Here is a 17,484-nt window from a genome sequence, read left to right on the forward strand (position 1 = left end):
TATTTTAATTTTACTTTTATTAATTTAAATTTGTTTACCTATGTGACTTTACCGAAAAAAACCTAAGAATATCACACCACCTATTTAAAGTCCAAGACTGGAGGACATTTCACATTGCGGATAACTGCCTGATGATGCTGGTTGTAACTACCAGTAACACGTCCCCACCCACTTGTTAAACGTTGTCAGAATGCTTTCAAGCGACACACCAGCGGTGCTGCTGAAGCAGTAATGAGTTGGCCATGTTTGTTCATCGCGTAGCAACTTTATTCATAGGCTGTGTCGGGTGGAGGAGAGTGAACGACACACATTTTACTTCCGTGATCTGACCCAAACATCAATTGTGAATTGCAATATTGGACACGAATTCAGCCATGGCCCTGCCTGCCTTCTTCTCTCTGATGGCTGATGTAGATGCACATTTATCACTACAATGTCACAATTCAGGTGCTCAAGCCAAACAACTGCATCAGGAGCGGCAGAGTGTATTGCTGCAATGTTGCCTTCGTATTTGTGGATCGGGCATTGCACCATTAGATGTTGTACGGTCTGTTCTGGATGACTGCAGCTGCATACTGGAGAGTTCTCAATTTCCCATTGACGCATCAGGTATCTGCACCTGCCATTGTTTGTGCGGATGTGGTTCATGGTGGACCATGAGATTTGCGGAAGGTCAAAATCAGGGATCTTCTGTGTTGGGTCTTTCACAAGGAGTTTGTGTGTTCTTTTATAAACTCCATTCAGCTTTCCAAGCTTCATTAGGGTCGAGTTAGTGTTGTTGCAGGTTAGGGGCATGAATCCAAAAGGGCTTGCATGACTTCAAGTGATAACGAGGGACATTATTGAGGTCCTGATGAATGGGAAGGTGACCCCCTTTTCCTCTATTCGCAGACTTCCCGGAAAGTTGCGGCAGATTGACGGGGGAGATGCGTGACAGCACGGGCAACGAGTGCTGGGGCCGAATTGAGTGTTACAGTGATACACCGTATTTCAGTGTTCATCGGGACTTGAACAAGTCACGTGCGAGTACTTCTGGTTTATACCCGTGCACAGTGCTACGGAGTACACGATGGCCATCACTGATGTCCGTAGCACTGTTGCTTCCCAGCTTGTGCTTGCCAGTTTCTGGACCAGGTTGACCCTTTGTTTTGGTCTTGGCGGCTAACTTTTTCAGGCGGTCGTGGAAGATCAGCATTCAGTCCAGCTTCACTCCGAGATAGGTTGGAGTGGGGTCGTGTCGCACGGTGTTCGCCGCAGAAGGTCCCTTTCAGAGTGTGCTCGACACTCCTGTAAACCAAGATGAAACGCAGTGACTGTTGATTTGCGGGGATTTGGCCACAGCCTCCATTTCCGGAAGTAACCCCCCGTGGTATCGAGGTCTTGGTTCAGAGTGGATTCGGTGCCATTGAAAGTGGCTGCTTGCATTGTTAGGAAAAGGTCATCTGCAAATTTGCGTGACCCGGTTGGCGGTGTGTTGCTCGTAGAGACATTGAAGAGCATTGGTATAAGTCTTGAACTTTGTGGCAATCCATTGTTGAGGAACTGAAGTGAGCTGGCATTATCGCCCATATTTTGCTCAGCATTGTCCATATCAGGTGTATCGTTTTGAGGCAGGGAATGGTCCTTGCAAGCTTCACCATCAAGCCCTTAATCCAGACTGTGCCATATGTTGATGACAAGTCCACAAAGGCTGTGCCGGTTTTAGATTTATCCTGAAATCTGTGTCGCAAGGGCCAAAATTTGGTCACAGCAGCTGCGGCCAGGGCAGAATCCGGGTTGTTCTTCAGGGATCACCGACTCGACGAGGGGGCTGATTCTCTGGAGGCTGATGCGTTCCAGGAGTTTATACGTCATGCACAGGAGTGATATTGGCCTACTGTTTCCTGGGTTGTCAGTTGGCTTGCTCAGTTTGGGTATTGCAATCACCATTGCCTCCTGCCATGCTTTAGGGATGCATCTGGCTTTCATGGTTTTGGTGTACAGGTTTGCAATCCATTGGAGTCTCCTAGGGCCTAAGTAATGGAGGAATTATGGGGGGGATACCATCTCTGCTGGCAGGCTTGCCTTTCTTCATTGCAGCCAGACCCTCCCTCACTTCCTCTGTACTGTTGGCGGTGGGGTCTTGTGAAGAAATTGAGGCCATTGTTTGGTGTAATTGCCGATGAATCTCTCACTTTTTGCTAATTTGTCGAGCGGTCCTTTGTGTTCTTCATTAGTTTAGAGGCTATACATTTGGACAGAACACTTGTGGTCCGGTATTCTGAAGGATTAGAAGTACCAAGACATCATAGTAGGGCCCAAGCATGGCGACTGGAGCGTGCGAATTCCAGCACTTCAGCACACTCAATCCACCGCTGATGTCTGGTTGAGTCTAAAGACTATCGCAGGGCCCTTTGTAACCTCTAGGCTGCCCGACTGGTTGTATTGTGGGAGCAGGCCCTGGGTCTGTTTTGTCCAGTAGAGAGTAAATTATTTCCAGAAGCCTCGGGGGATGCTCTTCTTGGCAGCTAAAACTAAGGAGGCCAACACAAAGGTGAATTCGACTCATCAACCTTTCTATAGCCTCATTACCTCTTGGTAATCGTTTTGACAGAATCATGGAGATTTCAATGCATATGTGGGTGATGATGTGCCTATGTTGACTTTTGGGGAAATCTGGGAGGATTGTGGTGGTTGTATCCTTGGATGTGGTCGCGACTGGCATGTATGGCATCCAAGACATGGGCTTCTTGGAGCGTCAGGACATCAACGTGAAGGGGTTTCAGTATATTCACGAGATACTCGCATTGCGCCCGACAAAGTCTCTCAATATTCCGTTGGAGGATCCTTGTCCCAGGGCCTGTCTGCTGTGTTGTTTGGACTTGAAGACAGCCGTTGTCACGGCTTTTGTTGTTACCCTGGAAACCGGGAGATTGATGAATGATGCTTGTTCGCTGCGTTGATAGCAAGAGGCAGGGACATCCTGCTCCACCATGATGAAAATGTAAGATCTGCATTGTTTTGGCACATACCTGTGACCCTGCCCACTTTAAAAACATAAGTGAGTGACTGTATTGTTGTAAAGAGGACAAGGTGTAGCCCTGCAATAACTGGGTACTCACATCACTGCTGACGGAAGGGCCTTCACAAAAAGGAGAGCCCCTCTTAGAAGATATTTGACCTACTCTTCCATGCTGGTCAGTTGTCCGGCTATCTGATTGACTAATTCCCATTTGTACTGCTGGATGAACAGAGGCAGAAGGACTTAAAAACTTGGTAATTTTAACTGCGACGTCTGGATTTAAAGCCCAATGCGCTGGCCGTTATGCCGCAGAAACGTCCTCTGTATGCAAATAAAACCCCCAAAGTGACCTTGTGCATGAATTGAAGGAACACTAACCTCGCGAGCAGATGACGGAGGCATCCTCATGGTGACCGCAGTTGTGACGTCCCCACCCGGAGTGGCTGCACCGGGCGAGAGAAGACTCGTGGCCATAACAATTGACGTCGTCCAACCAGATCTGGCCGCTGCCCATCCCAAAGTGAGCGTTGTTCGGAGCGGACAAGGCGTAGCCGCAGCCCAGCTGACGGCACACCACCTCGGCGTCCTGCAGGCCCCATATGTCGTCGCACACGGTGCCCCACGAGCCCGAGTAGTAGACCTCCACACGGCCCTCGCAGGAACCACCCCCGACCAGCCGGACTGGGACATCTGTTCATTGCAGACGGGTGATTGGTTTTTTTTATTCTTGTACATACGGATAATGTACAGGCTCGTATTGCGAGACACACAAGGCACAAAAGCGGCTGGTTGGCCCGGAGGCCACAGCACTGAGCCGGTGGCGCTTTGGGCAGGCCAGGAAAGTTCTGCCAGGGTCAAGGCTGGCAGGAAGGGACTTGACTATTGCTAAAAAGCACTATACCCATCAGAGATGAGTTGCGCTCAACCCTGCTGTGTCTGCTATGTACACACACACACAAACAAGATGGCCCCCTGAGATCTCCTTGTTCAAATTCAGGCAGCCTGGTTGTGATAAAACTGGGTTCTCCAGTGTACCGAATTAATGGTTTCAACCTGGTCATCACCAATTACTGCACAAAAACACAAGGCTGTGGCAACCTACAAATATAAGCACCACAGGAAGCAGTGCATCTACAGCCTGTTATGAGACTTCTTGGGTTGGATAGTGGCTCTGTGGGGAAGGGTGCGGAGGGTGCGGCCAACCCTTTGAAATGTTTTGCTTATTTTCAATAGGTGAAGTCCAAATAATAGCAACACGATTTTATGCCGTGAACTCTAAAAAAAAACTATAAACTATTTTTATTTTGCCAGGTAAGGCTCACTGAGCTATACAGCTCGTTTTCAGACGTGACCTGGTCACAAATGATAGCTCAACAAAGTGGATTAATGCGTATAAATGTATAATACTCTAATACGCATGTTTCTAATAATGGAGCGTGAGAGACATGCAGACTCCAAATCTACAGGCGTCCAGGTTGGGATCGAACCCATGACCTCCTGCATACCAGGTGATGTAGTTAACATCTCCTAGCCACCATGGCACCTGTTGAATGATCTTTACCAGTTACGATGCCCCACCCAGTTACAGCCAGATAGAACAGCACTATTGCATTCAAGCTTTTAACCTTTCCTGGAAAACAATATAAAGCCAAGAACCACATGCAGTATTGCCAATTAACCCGGAGGTTGCTGTGATCGAGACAGCTTGTGCATTGCGTGAGATCTTACCATGTGGAGAAGTAGAATTCCATTCTGATGGCAAAGAGGGCATATGAAAGACAAATACATGCGCCAGTGATTACTGATGCAATATTGTACCGTAATTTTCTGCATGCTTGCAAATACAATGAGAGACAGGAAACCGAACGTATGGATCAACGAACAAACACAAGTGAATAACAGAGATGCCCTATTGGCTCTTGAGAAAAGGAAATGGTTTGACTGGACAGATGGGCAGACATTGGCAATGCATCTCGTCTCACAAGCTTATCTAGAAAGTGTGAAATTCTAGATTTGAAGCTTTCGTGACTGCAAGGATTCATACTCTTTGTTTTTTTTCGGTAAAGTCACGTAGGTAAAAAATAAAATAAAATAAATGAAAACAACTAAATTAAATCACGACGTTTCGGGTGCAACACAAGCGTCCTTCAGGTGGGGACAACGTAGTCGGGGGGGATGGAGGGAGGGGGGGGCATGGTGAGTGTGTGGGCAGGCTGTGGACCGAACAGGCAACGTACTGAGGTACGGGGGGGGGGGGGCGCTGGGAGGCAACGCATGGAGTTCAAACTGAAGCTAAGTGTGAAATGTCCAAGAACAACAATGTAACAATTATCCTGGGGGGTGTTGCTGTGATCGAAACGGCTTGGGTGTGCCACGTGTCATCACCGCTCTTTGCGCGATCTTACCAGGTGAAGAAGTAGTACCTGTTAGCCACAGAGACACGCCATTGGGAAGAGACAAACACAAGGCAGTGGTTACTCTCGTGTGTAATATTTGTACTTTTTTCTGCCACTTTTTAAAAATAACATTGAGAGGTTTAAGCTTGCGGTTACACTCATTGGTGTTCCACTGGCACATTCGAGCCAAGCCAGTGCAGGGTCCTCATGGTATGGTTTTCCACTGGCTATTTGCCATGCCAAGAGAGAAACGTGAAACATTGGCTTAATCAGAAATCTGAAATCTGACTCAGGGAATTAAGTAAAGCCAAGGGTGGGGATAATGACGCATTCATTGTGTGTGACATCGGTCAGTACACTGTGATGAGCCGGCATGCTCGGTCAATGGCGAGGGTCAATGGCGGCGTGGTGTATTCGGCAAATATGGCCGACTGTGAGGGCGGGCACAAGCCGGCGTGAGTAGGTTAAACGTTGAGTTTTAAAAGGGCACCACGGAGTGACCAGCCCCTCCCCACCCAGCCCCACTGCTCCCACCCCCCACCCAGCCCCTCCCCACCCAGCCCCTCCCCACCCTTCCCTCTCCACCCAGCCTCACCCCTCCCATTTTTGGATGCACGATGGATGGACGGACGGAAACAATAATCCCATGTGGGCTGGTGGAACCAGGTGGTTCCTACCAGTATTACACACATAGATAGGAAGAGGAACTCATGGATCAAGGAACGTACACAAGTTAGAGACATAATATCAACTGTTAACGTGAAGTAAAAGGGTTTGGGCACATCACTGAAATGAATTCTAGGAGGTAGTCAAGACTAATGACAAATTGTCAGTCAAGTGAGAGAATACTGATTGATTGTCAGCCAAAGGTGATGGGACAATTAAATGGGCTCATGCGTAGGAGCTTCGTGAATTGCTACATATCAGGAAAGTGATAATGACTTTGGGAGGAGTTCATCCAGCAGTGGAGACATAATGGCAATTGGTTGTATTGTAATTTACGCGTGGCTGCCGGTGTGATTGATGTTTACATGGACACCAGGACATGTGGCACAAGAGCAGTAAACGATGCATGGCAGGCTCTGTCCTCTCACCGTAGTTTTCGCAGTTGGTACCCCACCAATACGAGGAGCAGTAGCACTGGTAGTAGGGGTAGTACCAATATTCCACACAGGTTCCGCCATGCTGGCATGGGTTCCGCTGGCAAGCACCTGCAGAGAAACAAACTCTCCTCACCTCACGTGCCAGGGCTTCTAAGTAGTGGTCACTCGTTGATTAGGGATGGAGTAGACCTAGTACAAGTTAATTAGGGATATAGTAGGTCTAATACTAATCATTAGGGAAGAAGTTGGCGAAGTACTGGTCACTTGTTTATTATGATGGGGTCAGCCGAGTACTTGTCACTACTTCATAAGGGATTGGGGTAGGCCTAAGCCTAGTCACGAGTTAGGTTAAAGTCATTCTTTTTCACAATACATTATTACAAGTCAGTTAGCCAATCGCTCACTCACGACAATACATGACTCATCGGAAAAACATGCATTCAATTATGTTCCATCCGTCTGGACTACAGACTCTAGATCCAACTCATGCCGGATTTGTAAGCCGCCATTTTTATTCAGATGCACAAAAAAGCATGACATCAGGCAGGAGTCACGTGACCTCTGTCTGATTGGAAGTTGCTGCCTCCTGTTGCCCACGAGGACGCCACTTGAATCAAAAGTGTTCAGATGATTGTGCCGAGGGGGTGGGTGGGAGATATCAATATTTTTAACGGGAAATGGAACGAATACCCAAAAGTTGCTCTTTTGGACCAGGGCATTTAAGGAAGAACTCGAGCAGAAGACTCTCTATGATCAACAGCCGCAAGCACACATGAGGGGTATACTCCCCTCCGTTTATTACCCACATCTACACATTGTGGGGTGTGCGAAACCCCACGATACCCACGGTGTGTGTGCCCTGGAAGAGAGGTCACTCACTAGAGTGGGTTGTATCCTCTGCTCCGGGTCGAGTAGCTGATTCTGATGGTAGAGAGGGCATGTGGAAGAGAAACACGTGGAAGAGATTACCAATGCAGTTTGTACGGTACCCATCTGCATGCTGCAATTATACTGAGACAGGAAAAGGAGCACATGGATCAAGGGATATACACGAGCTTACAGATATATTGACTCTTAAGAAAAGTAAATGGGTTAGAACACACATACCTAACTCATTACCTCTTACAAGCTATTCTGAAAACGTTTATTTCCAAAAACCAAGCAATGTATCTTTGGGATGACTGTGATCGAGATGGGTTGTGTGTGGCGTACCAACAACACAGTGTGCGAGATCTTACCAGGTGCGTTCGTAGAATGTGCTCCTGATGGTCAAGAGGGCATGTGAAAGAAAAACACATTCGCCAGTGATTACCGATGTCACACTGTACGGTAAGTTTCTGCACGCTGTTAAATAGATAGGAAGCGGAACTCATGGATCAAGAAACGTACACAAGTTAGAGACATAATATCAACTGTTAAGGGAAGTAAATGGGTTTGGGCACATCACTGCAAGGAATTCTAGGAGGTAGTCAAGACTAATGACAAATTGTCAGTCAAGTGAGGGAACACTAAATGATTGTCAGCCAAAGGAGACGGAGCAATTAAATGGGCTCATGCGTAGGAGCTTCGTGAATTGTTACATAGCAGGAAAGTGATAATGACTTTGGGAGGAATTCATCCAGCAGTGGAGACATAATGGCTGCTGGTCGTATTATAATTCATGCGTGGCTGCCGGTGTGATTGATGTTTACATGGACACCAGGACGTGTGCCACAAGAGCAGTAAACGATGCATGGCAGGCTCTGTCTTCTCACCGTAGTATTCGCAGTTGGTACCCCACCAATACGAGGGGCAGTAGCACTGGTAGTAGGGGTAGTACCAATATTCTGCACAGGTTCCGCCATGCTGGCATGGGTTCCGCTGGCAAGCACCTGCAGAGAAACAAACTCTCATCACGTCACGTGCCAGGGCTTCATAGTAGTGGTCACTCGTTGATTAGGGATGGAGTAGACCTAGTACAAGTTAATTAGGGATATAGTAGGTCTAATACTAATCATTAGGGAAGAAGTAGGTGAAGTACTAGTCACTTGTAGATTATGATGGGGGTAGGCCTCGTACTAGTTACTAGTTCATTAGGGATGGGGTCAGCCGAGTACTCGTCACTACTTCATGAGGGATTGGGGTAGGCCTAAGCCTAGTCACGGGTTAGGTTAAAGTCATTCTTTTGCACAATACATTATTACAAGTCAGTTAGCCAATCGCTCACTCACGACAATACATTACTCATCGAAAAAGCATGCATTCAATTATGTTCCATCTGTCTAGACTTCAGACTCTAGATCCCACTCATGCCGGATTTGTAAGCCGCCATTTTGCAGGAGTCACGTGACCTCCGTCTGATCGGAAGTTGCTGCCTCCTGTTGCCCACGAGGACGCCGCTTGAATCAAAAGTGTTCAGATGTTTGTGCCGAGGGGGTGGGGAGTGATAATAAATATCAATATTTTCCACGGGAAATAGGACGAATGCCCTAAACTTGCCCTTATGGACCAGGGCATTTAAGGAAGAACTCAAGCAGAAGACTCTATGATTAACAGCCGCAATCACACATGAGGGGTTTACTATCCACATCTAAACATTGTGGGGTGTGCGAAAACCCCACGACACCCACGGTGTCTGTGCCCTGGAAGAGAGGTCACTCACTAGAGTGGGTCGTATCCTCTGTTCCGGGTTGAGTAGCTGATTCTGATGGCAGAGAGGGCATGTGAAAGAGAAACGCATGGAAGAGATTACCAATGCGGTATTGTACGGTACCCTTCTGCATGCTGCAATTATACTGAGATAGGAAAAGGAGCACATGGATCAAGGGATATACACGAGCTTACAGATATCATATTGACTCTTAAGAAAAGTAAGTGGGTGAGGACACACATATCTAACTCATTACCTCTCATAAGCTTGTCTGAAAACGTTCAATTTCCAAAAAACAACAATGTATCTTTGGGATTACTGTGATCGAGATGGGTTGTGTGTGACGTACCGCCAACACAGCGTGCGAGATCTTACCAGGTGCATTCGTAGAATGTGCTCCTAATGGCCGAGAGGGCATGTGAAAGAAAAACACATGCGCCAGTGATTACCGATGTCACACTGTACGGAAAGTTTCTGCACTCTGTTAATTACACAAATGGATAGGAAAAGGAACGCATGGATCTAGGAACGTACACAAGTTAGATATATATAATATCAACTGTTAAGAGAAGTAAATGGGTTTAGGCACATCACTGAAACGAATGATTGGAGGTAGTCAAGACTAATGACAAATTGTCAGTCAAGTGAGGGAACACTAAATGATTGTCAGCCAAAGGAGACGGAGCAATTAAATGGGCTCATGCGTAGGAGCTTCGTGAATTGTTACATAGCAGGAAAGTGATAATGACTTTGGGAGGAATTCATCCAGCAGTGGAGACATTATGGCTGATGGTTGTATTGTAATTCATGCGTGGCTGCCGGTGTGATTGATGTTTACATGGACACCAGGACATATGCCACAAGAGCAGCAGACAATGCAGGACAGACTCTGCCCTCTCACCGTAGTAGTATTCGCAGTTGGTGCCCGTCGTGTAATAGGGGCAGTAGCACTGGTAGTAGGGGTAGTACCAATATTCTACACAGGTTCCGCCATGCTGGCATGGGTTCCGCTGGCAAGCACCTACAGAGAAACACACTCTCATCACGTCATGTGCCAGGGCTTCCTAATAGTGGTCACTCGTTGATTAGGGATAGAGTAGACCTAGTAGTTGTTCATTAGGGATCGAGTAGGTCCAATACTAATCATTAGGGAAGTAGGCAAAGTACTGGTCACTTATTGATTATGATGGGGTAGGCCTCGTACTAGTTACTAGTTCATTAGGGATGGGGTCAGCCGAGTACTCGTCACTACTTCATGAGGGATTGGGGTAGGCCTAAGCCTAGTCACGATTTAGGTTAAAGTCATTCTTTTGCACAATACATTATTACAAGTCAGTTAGCCAATCGCTCACTCACGATAATACATTACTCATCGAAAAAGCATGCATTCAACTAAGTTCCATCCGTCTGGACTACAGACTCTAGATCCCACTCATGCCGGATTTGTAAGCCGCCATTTTGCAGGAGTCACGTGACCTCTGTCTGATTGGAAGTTGATGCCTCCTGTTGCCCACGAGGACGCCGCTTGAATCAAAAGTTTTCAGATGTTTGTGCCGAGGGGGTGGGGAGTGATAATAAATATCAATATTTTCAATGGGAAATGTAATCAATGCCCTAAAATTGCCCTTATGGACCAGGGCATTTAAGAAAGAACTCAAGCAGCAAACTCTCTATGATAAACAGCCGCAATCACGCATGAGGGGTATACTCCCCTCCGTTTATTACCCACATCTACACATTGTGGGGTGTGCGAAACCCCACGACACCCACGGTGTCTGTGCCCTGGAGGAAAGGTCACTCACTAGAGTGGGTCGTATCCTCTGTTCCGGGTAGAGAAGCTGATTCTGATGGCAGAGAGGGCATGTGAAAGAGAAACGCGTGGATGAGATTACCAATGCAGTTTGTACGGTACCCTTCTGCATGCTGCAATTATACTGAGACAGGAAAAGGAGCACATGGATCAAGGGATATACACGAGCTTACAGATATCATATTGACTCTTAAGAAAAGTAAATGGGTTAGGACACACATACCTAACTCATTACCTCTCACAAGCTATTCTGAAAACGTTTCATTTCCAAAAAACAACAATGTATCTTTGGGATTACTGTGATCGAGATGGGTTGTGTGCGGCGTACCACCAACACAGTGTGCGAGATCTTACCAGGTGCGTTCGTAGAATGTGCTCCTGATGGCCGATAGGGCATGTGAAAGAAAAACACATTCGCCAGTGATTACCGATGTCACACTGTACGGCAAGTTTCTGTACTCTGTTAATTACACAAATAGACATGAGGAGGAACTCATGGATCAAGGGACGTACACAAGTTAGAGACATAATATCAACTGTTAAGGGAAGTAAATGGGTTGGGGCACATCACTGAAAGGAATTCTAGGAGGTAGTCAAGACTAATGACAAATTGTCAGTCAAGTGAGGGAACACTAAATGATTGTCAGCCAAAGGAGACGGAGCAATTAAATGGGCTCATGCGTAGGAGCTTCGTGAATTGTTACATAGCAGGAAAGTGATAATGACTTTGGGAGGAATTCATCCAGCAGTGGAGACATAATGGCTGCTGGTCGTATTATAATTCATGCGTGGCTGCCGGTGTGATTGATGTTTACATGGACACCAGGACATGTGCCACAAGAGCAGTAAACGATGCATGGCAGGCTCTGTCTTCTCACCGTAGTATTCGCAGTTGGTACCCCACCAATACGAGGGGCAGTAGCACTGGTAGTAGGGGTAGTACCAATATTCTGCACAGGTTCCGCCATGCTGGCATGGGTTCCGCTGGCAAGCACCTGCAGAGAAACAAACTCTCCTCACCTCACGTGCCAGGGCTTCCTAGTAGTGGTCACTCGTTGATTAGGGATGGAGTAGACCTAGTACAAGTTAATTAGGGATATAGTAGGTCTAATACTAATCATTAGGGAAGAAGTAGGCGAAGTACTGGTCACTTGTTTATTATGATGGGGGTAGGCCTCGTACTAGTTACTAGTTCATTAGGGATGGGGTCAGCCGAGTACTCATCACTACTTCATGCGGGATTGGGGTAGGCCTAAGCCTAGTCACGAGTTAGGTTAAAGTCATTCTTTTTCACAATACATTATTACAAGTCAGTTAGCCAATCGCTCACTCACGACAATACATTACTGATCGAAAAAGCATGCATTCAATTATGTTCCATCCTTCTAGACTACAGACTCTAAATCCCACTCATGCTGGATTTGTAAGCCGCCATTTTGCCGGAGTCACGTGACCTCCGTCTGATCGAAAGTTGCTGCCTCCTGTTGCCCACGAGGACGCCGCTTGAATCAAAAGTGTTCAGATGTTTGTGCCGAGGGGGTGGGGAGTGATAATAAATATCAAGATTTTCAACGGGAAATGGAATGAATGCCCCAAACTTGCCCTTATGGACCAGGGCATTTAAGGAAGAACTCAAGCAGAAGACTCTCTATGATTAACAGCCGCAATAACACATGAGGGGTATACTCCCCTCCGTTTATTATCCACATCTAAACATTGTGGGGTGTGCGAAAACCCCACGACACCCACGGTGTCTGTGCCCTGGAAGAGAGGGCACTCACTAGAGTGGGTCGTATCCGCTGCGTCGGGTCGAGTAGCTGATTCTGATGGCAGAGAGGGCATGTGAAAGAGAAACGCGTGGAAGAGATTACCAATGCAGTATTGTACGGTACCCTTCTGCATGTGTGCAATTATACTGAGATAGGAAAAGGAGCACATGGATAAATGGATATACACGAGCTGATAGACATCATATTGACTCTTAAAAAAATTAAATGGGTTAGGACAGACAGACATACCTAACTCATTGCCTCTTACAAGCTTATCTTGAAAACGTTTAATTTCCAAAAAACAACAATGAATCTTTGGGATTATTGTGATCGAGATGGGTTGTGTGTGGCGTACCACCAACACAGCATGCGAGATCTTACCAGGTGCATTCGTAGAATGTGCTCCTGATGGCCAAGAGGGCATGTGAAAGAAAAACACACGCGCCAGTGATTACTGATGTCACACTGTACGGCAAGTTTCTGCACGCTGTTAATTACACGAATAGATAGGAAGAGGAACTCATGGATCAAGGAACCTACGCAAGTTAGAGACATAATATCAACTGTTAAGAGAAGTAAATGGGTTTAGGCACATCACTGAAACGAATGATTGGAGGTAGTCAAGACTAATGACAAATTGTCAGTCAAATGAGGGAACACTAAATGATTGGTAGGCAAAGGAAACGAAGCAATTAAATGGGCTCATGCGTAGGAGCTTCGTGAATTGCTACATAGCAGGAAATTGATAATGACCTTGGGAGGAATTCATCCAGCAGTGGAGACATAATGGCTGATAGTTATATTGTAATTCATGTGTGGCTGCCGGTGTGATTGATCTTCTTGGTTCTTTCGGTAAAGTCACGTAGAAGGGAAGTAATCAAATAATAAAAATAAAATATAATGAAAAAGATATCTCACGACGTTTCGGCCACAACGCAAGTAGCCGTCTTCAGGTGACGACTACTTGCGTTGTGGCCTAAACGTCGTGAGAATTATTTTATTATGTTTTATTTTTATTTTTTTATTACTTCCCTTCTACGTGACTTTACCGAAAGAACCAAGAAGATGAATCCCTGCAGTCCCGAAAGCTTTAAATCGGTGTGATTGATGATTACATGTACACCAGGACATGTGCCACAAGAGCAGCAGACAATGCAGGACAGACTCTGCCCTCTCACCATAGTAGTATTCGCAGTTGGTGCCCGTCGTGTAATAGGGGCAGTAGCACTGGTAGTAGGGGTAGCGCCAATATTCCACACAGGTTCCGCCATGCTGGCATGGGTTCCGCTGGCAAGCACCTACAGAGAAACACACTCTCATCACGTCACGTGCCAGGGCTTCTTAATAGTGGTCACTCGTTGATTAGGGATGGAGTAGACCTAGTACAAGTTAATTAGAGATATAGTAGGTCTAATACTAATCATTTTGGAAGAAGTAAGCGAAGTACTGGTCACTTGTTGATTATGATGGAGGTAGGCCTCGTACTAGTTACTAGTTCATTAGGGATGGGGTCAGCCGAGTTCTCGTCACTACTTCATGAGGGATTGGGGTAGGCCTAAGCCTAGTCACGAGTTAGATTAAAGTCATTCTTTTGCACAATACATTATTACAAGTCAGTTTGCCAATCGCTCACACACGATAATACATTACTCATCGAAAAAGCATGCATTAAATTAAGTTCCATCCGTCTGGACTACAGACTCTAGATCCCACTCATGCCGGATTTGTAAGCCGCCATTTTGCAGGAGTCACGTGACCTCTGTCTGATTGGAAGTTGCTGCCTCCTGTTGCCCACGAGGACGCCGCTTGAATCAAAAGTGTTCAGATGTTTGTACCGAGGGGGTGGGGAGTGATAATAAATATCAATATTTTCCACGGGAAATAGAACGAATGCCCTAAAGTTGCCCTTTTGGACCAGGGCATTTAAGGAAGAACTCAAGAAGAAGACTCTCAATGATAAACAGCCACAATCACACATTAGGGGTTTACTCCCCTCCGTTTATTACCCACATCTAAACATTGTGGGGTGTGCAAAACCCCACGACACCCACGGTGTGTGTGCCCTGGAAGAGAGGTCACTCACTAGAGTGGGTCGTATCCGCTGCTTCGGGTCGAGTAGCTGTTTCTGATGGCAGAGAGGGCATGTGGAAGAGAAACACGTGGAAGAGATTACCAATGCAGTATTGTACGGTACCCATCTGCATGCTGCAATTATACTGAGACAGGAAAAGGAGCACATGGATCAAGGGATATACACGAGCTGACAGACATCATATTGACTCTTAAGAAAATTAAATGTTTAAGACAAACAGACAGACCTAACTCCTTGCCTCTTACAAGCTTATCTTGAAAACGTTTAATTTCCAAAAAACAACAATTAATCTTTTGGATTACTGTGATCGAGATGGCTTGTGTGTGGCGTACCACCAACACGGTGTGCGAGATCTTACCAGGTGCATTCGTAGAATGTGCTCCTGATGGCCGAGAGGGCATGTGAAAGAAAAACACATTCGCCAGTGATTACCGATGTCACACTGTATGGCAAGTTTCTGCACGCTGTTAAATAGATAGGAAAAGGAACTCATGGATCAAGGAACGTACGCAAGTTAGAGACATAATATCAACTGTTAAGAGAAGTAAATGGGTTTAGGCACATCACTGAAAGGAATGATTGGAGGTAGTCAAGACTAATGACAAATTGTCAGTCAAGTGAGGGAACACTAAATGATTGTCAGCCAAAGGAAACGGAGCAATTAAATGGGCTCATGCGTAGGAGCTTCGTGAATTGTTACATAGCAGGAAAGTGATAATGACTTTGGGAGGAATTCATCCAGCAGTGGAGACATAATGGCTGATGGTTGTATTGTAATTCATGCGTGGCTGCCGGTGTGATTGATGTTGGCATAGACACCAGGACATGTAACACAAGAGCAGCAGACAATGCAGGACAGACTCTGCCCTCTCACCGTAGTAGTATTCGCAGTTGGTGCCAGTCCAGTACGAGCGGCAGTAGCACCGGTAGTAGGGGTAGTAGGGCATGTTCGCGCAGCTGCCACCGTTCTGACACGGGTGTGAGTAGCACGCCCCTGCAGAGAAACACAATCTCGTCGTTCATCTCGATGCCTTGTGCTCATATATGTTGTTGGAGGTATGGCTGAACGATTTGGGGAAAATATCTAATTGCGATTTTTCTGACCGATATTGCGATGTGATTTGCGATTAAATTTTTTAAAGTCAAGTTTCAGTTCAATATTCACTGCGTAATAGATTTAAAACAGGTGATGGAGCATTACCACCACATGATACCATCAAAATATGAACTGCTCAATATATTCTAATGCAAGGATGAGAACTTAAAAGATATGAATTGCTTCCAATATGTATTTATTAAAACATTTTAATTGAAATAGAACAATCAAACATAGAACAATTGTTAAGTTAAATAAATAAAGTTATAATAAAAAAAACAATTCCAATAATCGCAAAAAATTGCAGCCTTTGCGATTTCTTAATCGCATTGTTTCAAATAGCGATTTCGATTTGAAATCGATTAACCGTTCAGCTCTAGTTGGCGGTCCATGGGTCAATCGTGGGAATTCTAAATTCCATTATTGGGACGAATCTCTCCATAGGACAACACTTCCCACTGCTGTAGTGCCACAAGGTGGCACTCCTTTTTAAATCCTTTATATTAAGTTCACTTGCTTGCGCACTTACGACCGTGCAAATATTTCGGTCGTTTTTTAACCCACTTCCCGTTATCCAATCGAGCTGACATTTTGCACACAGACTCGTTGTGCGTGACAATTTATTTTCGAGAAAATATTTTTCCAAATTTTTACACTTTTTAGGAAAAAATAAATTATATTTAATTACCAATTGCTTAATGGTGGCAGGCAATCATCTGACCCATAGGTGGCAGCCATCTCAAGCCAGAGGACGAGAGGACTCTAGCCGCCACGCATATAAAGGATTTATAGTGAAAAACTTTGTTTTTACGGGTTAATTTTTTGTAACCTGGATGGATGGCGAGAGAAGCCATTTCCCAACCGGAATTACAACTCACAACCCACGGTTTGTGGACCAGGCCCTCTGCCTGGCAGCAGAGCTTCACTGAACCTCGAGGTACCCTTCTGAAAACGATTCATGAAACTTTGTGAGGTATTCCTGGATAATTGACGTTGTTTTTAGCGTTAGCTAAACATCCTAGAGTATGACCCATCTGGAAACGAGTGACATGATGCTGACAGCGAAAATTATTATTTTGTAAATGATGATATATCACCGAACGCACCATCAAAGGTCATACTCTTGGGGCCACCCCTAGGTCAACTTAGCCTGAATGAGCACCTGGTGCACGTGATTACATCAGCAGCATGTCCCACAACCACCAAAATAATTACACACTGATCGAGACCTATGTCTCTTCGGAGTCAATCCGATAGCTCTCTGTGGATCTGTAACAGCATATCTTACCGTAATAGCCAGTTGTGGGTCCTGTAAAAAAGACAGGGAAGACACATCATGCATAGGATCTGTAACACTTCCAACGTAGCATAATTACAATAAAACACATTCCAACTGATTATTAATCTACAACTCGCATCGTAACAACTGCCTGATTATTAATCTAGTATATAATTACAATACCCCCCCCCCCCGCCTCAAATCGTTGCACCTGATGAGTTGATGAATTAATGATGACGTCACCCTGCTGCTGCTCTATATAAGACCGAGGACAGAGCAGAGCCTCACCATTCTGGCGAATTGCCCGAT

At 45.7% G+C, this 17,484-nt stretch overlaps 1 protein-coding gene across 1 annotated transcript in view; it reads right to left on the reverse strand.

Moving 5' to 3' along the window:
* The window catches only part of LOC144728022 (scavenger receptor cysteine-rich domain-containing protein DMBT1-like), a 46,620-nt gene that overhangs the window by 21,068 nt on the left and 8,068 nt on the right, over window positions 1-17,484 (reverse strand). The window contains exons 7-26 of the mRNA XM_078607229.1: window positions 17,185-17,205; window positions 15,675-15,794; window positions 15,159-15,182; window positions 14,792-14,833; window positions 13,887-14,006; window positions 13,090-13,113; window positions 12,721-12,762; window positions 11,818-11,934; window positions 11,294-11,317; window positions 10,932-10,973; window positions 10,031-10,150; window positions 9,505-9,528; window positions 9,142-9,183; window positions 8,255-8,371; window positions 7,739-7,762; window positions 7,380-7,421; window positions 6,492-6,608; window positions 5,407-5,424; window positions 4,730-4,753; window positions 3,380-3,691 (exon numbers count right to left, since the gene is read on the reverse strand). Of these exons, the coding sequence (XP_078463355.1) occupies window positions 3,380-3,691; window positions 4,730-4,753; window positions 5,407-5,424; window positions 6,492-6,608; window positions 7,380-7,421; window positions 7,739-7,762; window positions 8,255-8,371; window positions 9,142-9,183; window positions 9,505-9,528; window positions 10,031-10,150; window positions 10,932-10,973; window positions 11,294-11,317; window positions 11,818-11,934; window positions 12,721-12,762; window positions 13,090-13,113; window positions 13,887-14,006; window positions 14,792-14,833; window positions 15,159-15,182; window positions 15,675-15,794; window positions 17,185-17,205 (1,416 nt within the window). The remainder of the gene's footprint in view (window positions 1-3,379; window positions 3,692-4,729; window positions 4,754-5,406; window positions 5,425-6,491; window positions 6,609-7,379; window positions 7,422-7,738; window positions 7,763-8,254; window positions 8,372-9,141; window positions 9,184-9,504; window positions 9,529-10,030; window positions 10,151-10,931; window positions 10,974-11,293; window positions 11,318-11,817; window positions 11,935-12,720; window positions 12,763-13,089; window positions 13,114-13,886; window positions 14,007-14,791; window positions 14,834-15,158; window positions 15,183-15,674; window positions 15,795-17,184; window positions 17,206-17,484) is intronic.

The sequence above is a fragment of the Lampetra planeri genome, chromosome 27 (genome assembly GCF_965212315.1).
Source record: "Lampetra planeri chromosome 27, kcLamPlan1.2.h2, whole genome shotgun sequence".
Lineage (NCBI taxonomy): Eukaryota > Metazoa > Chordata > Hyperoartia > Petromyzontiformes > Petromyzontidae > Lampetra > Lampetra planeri.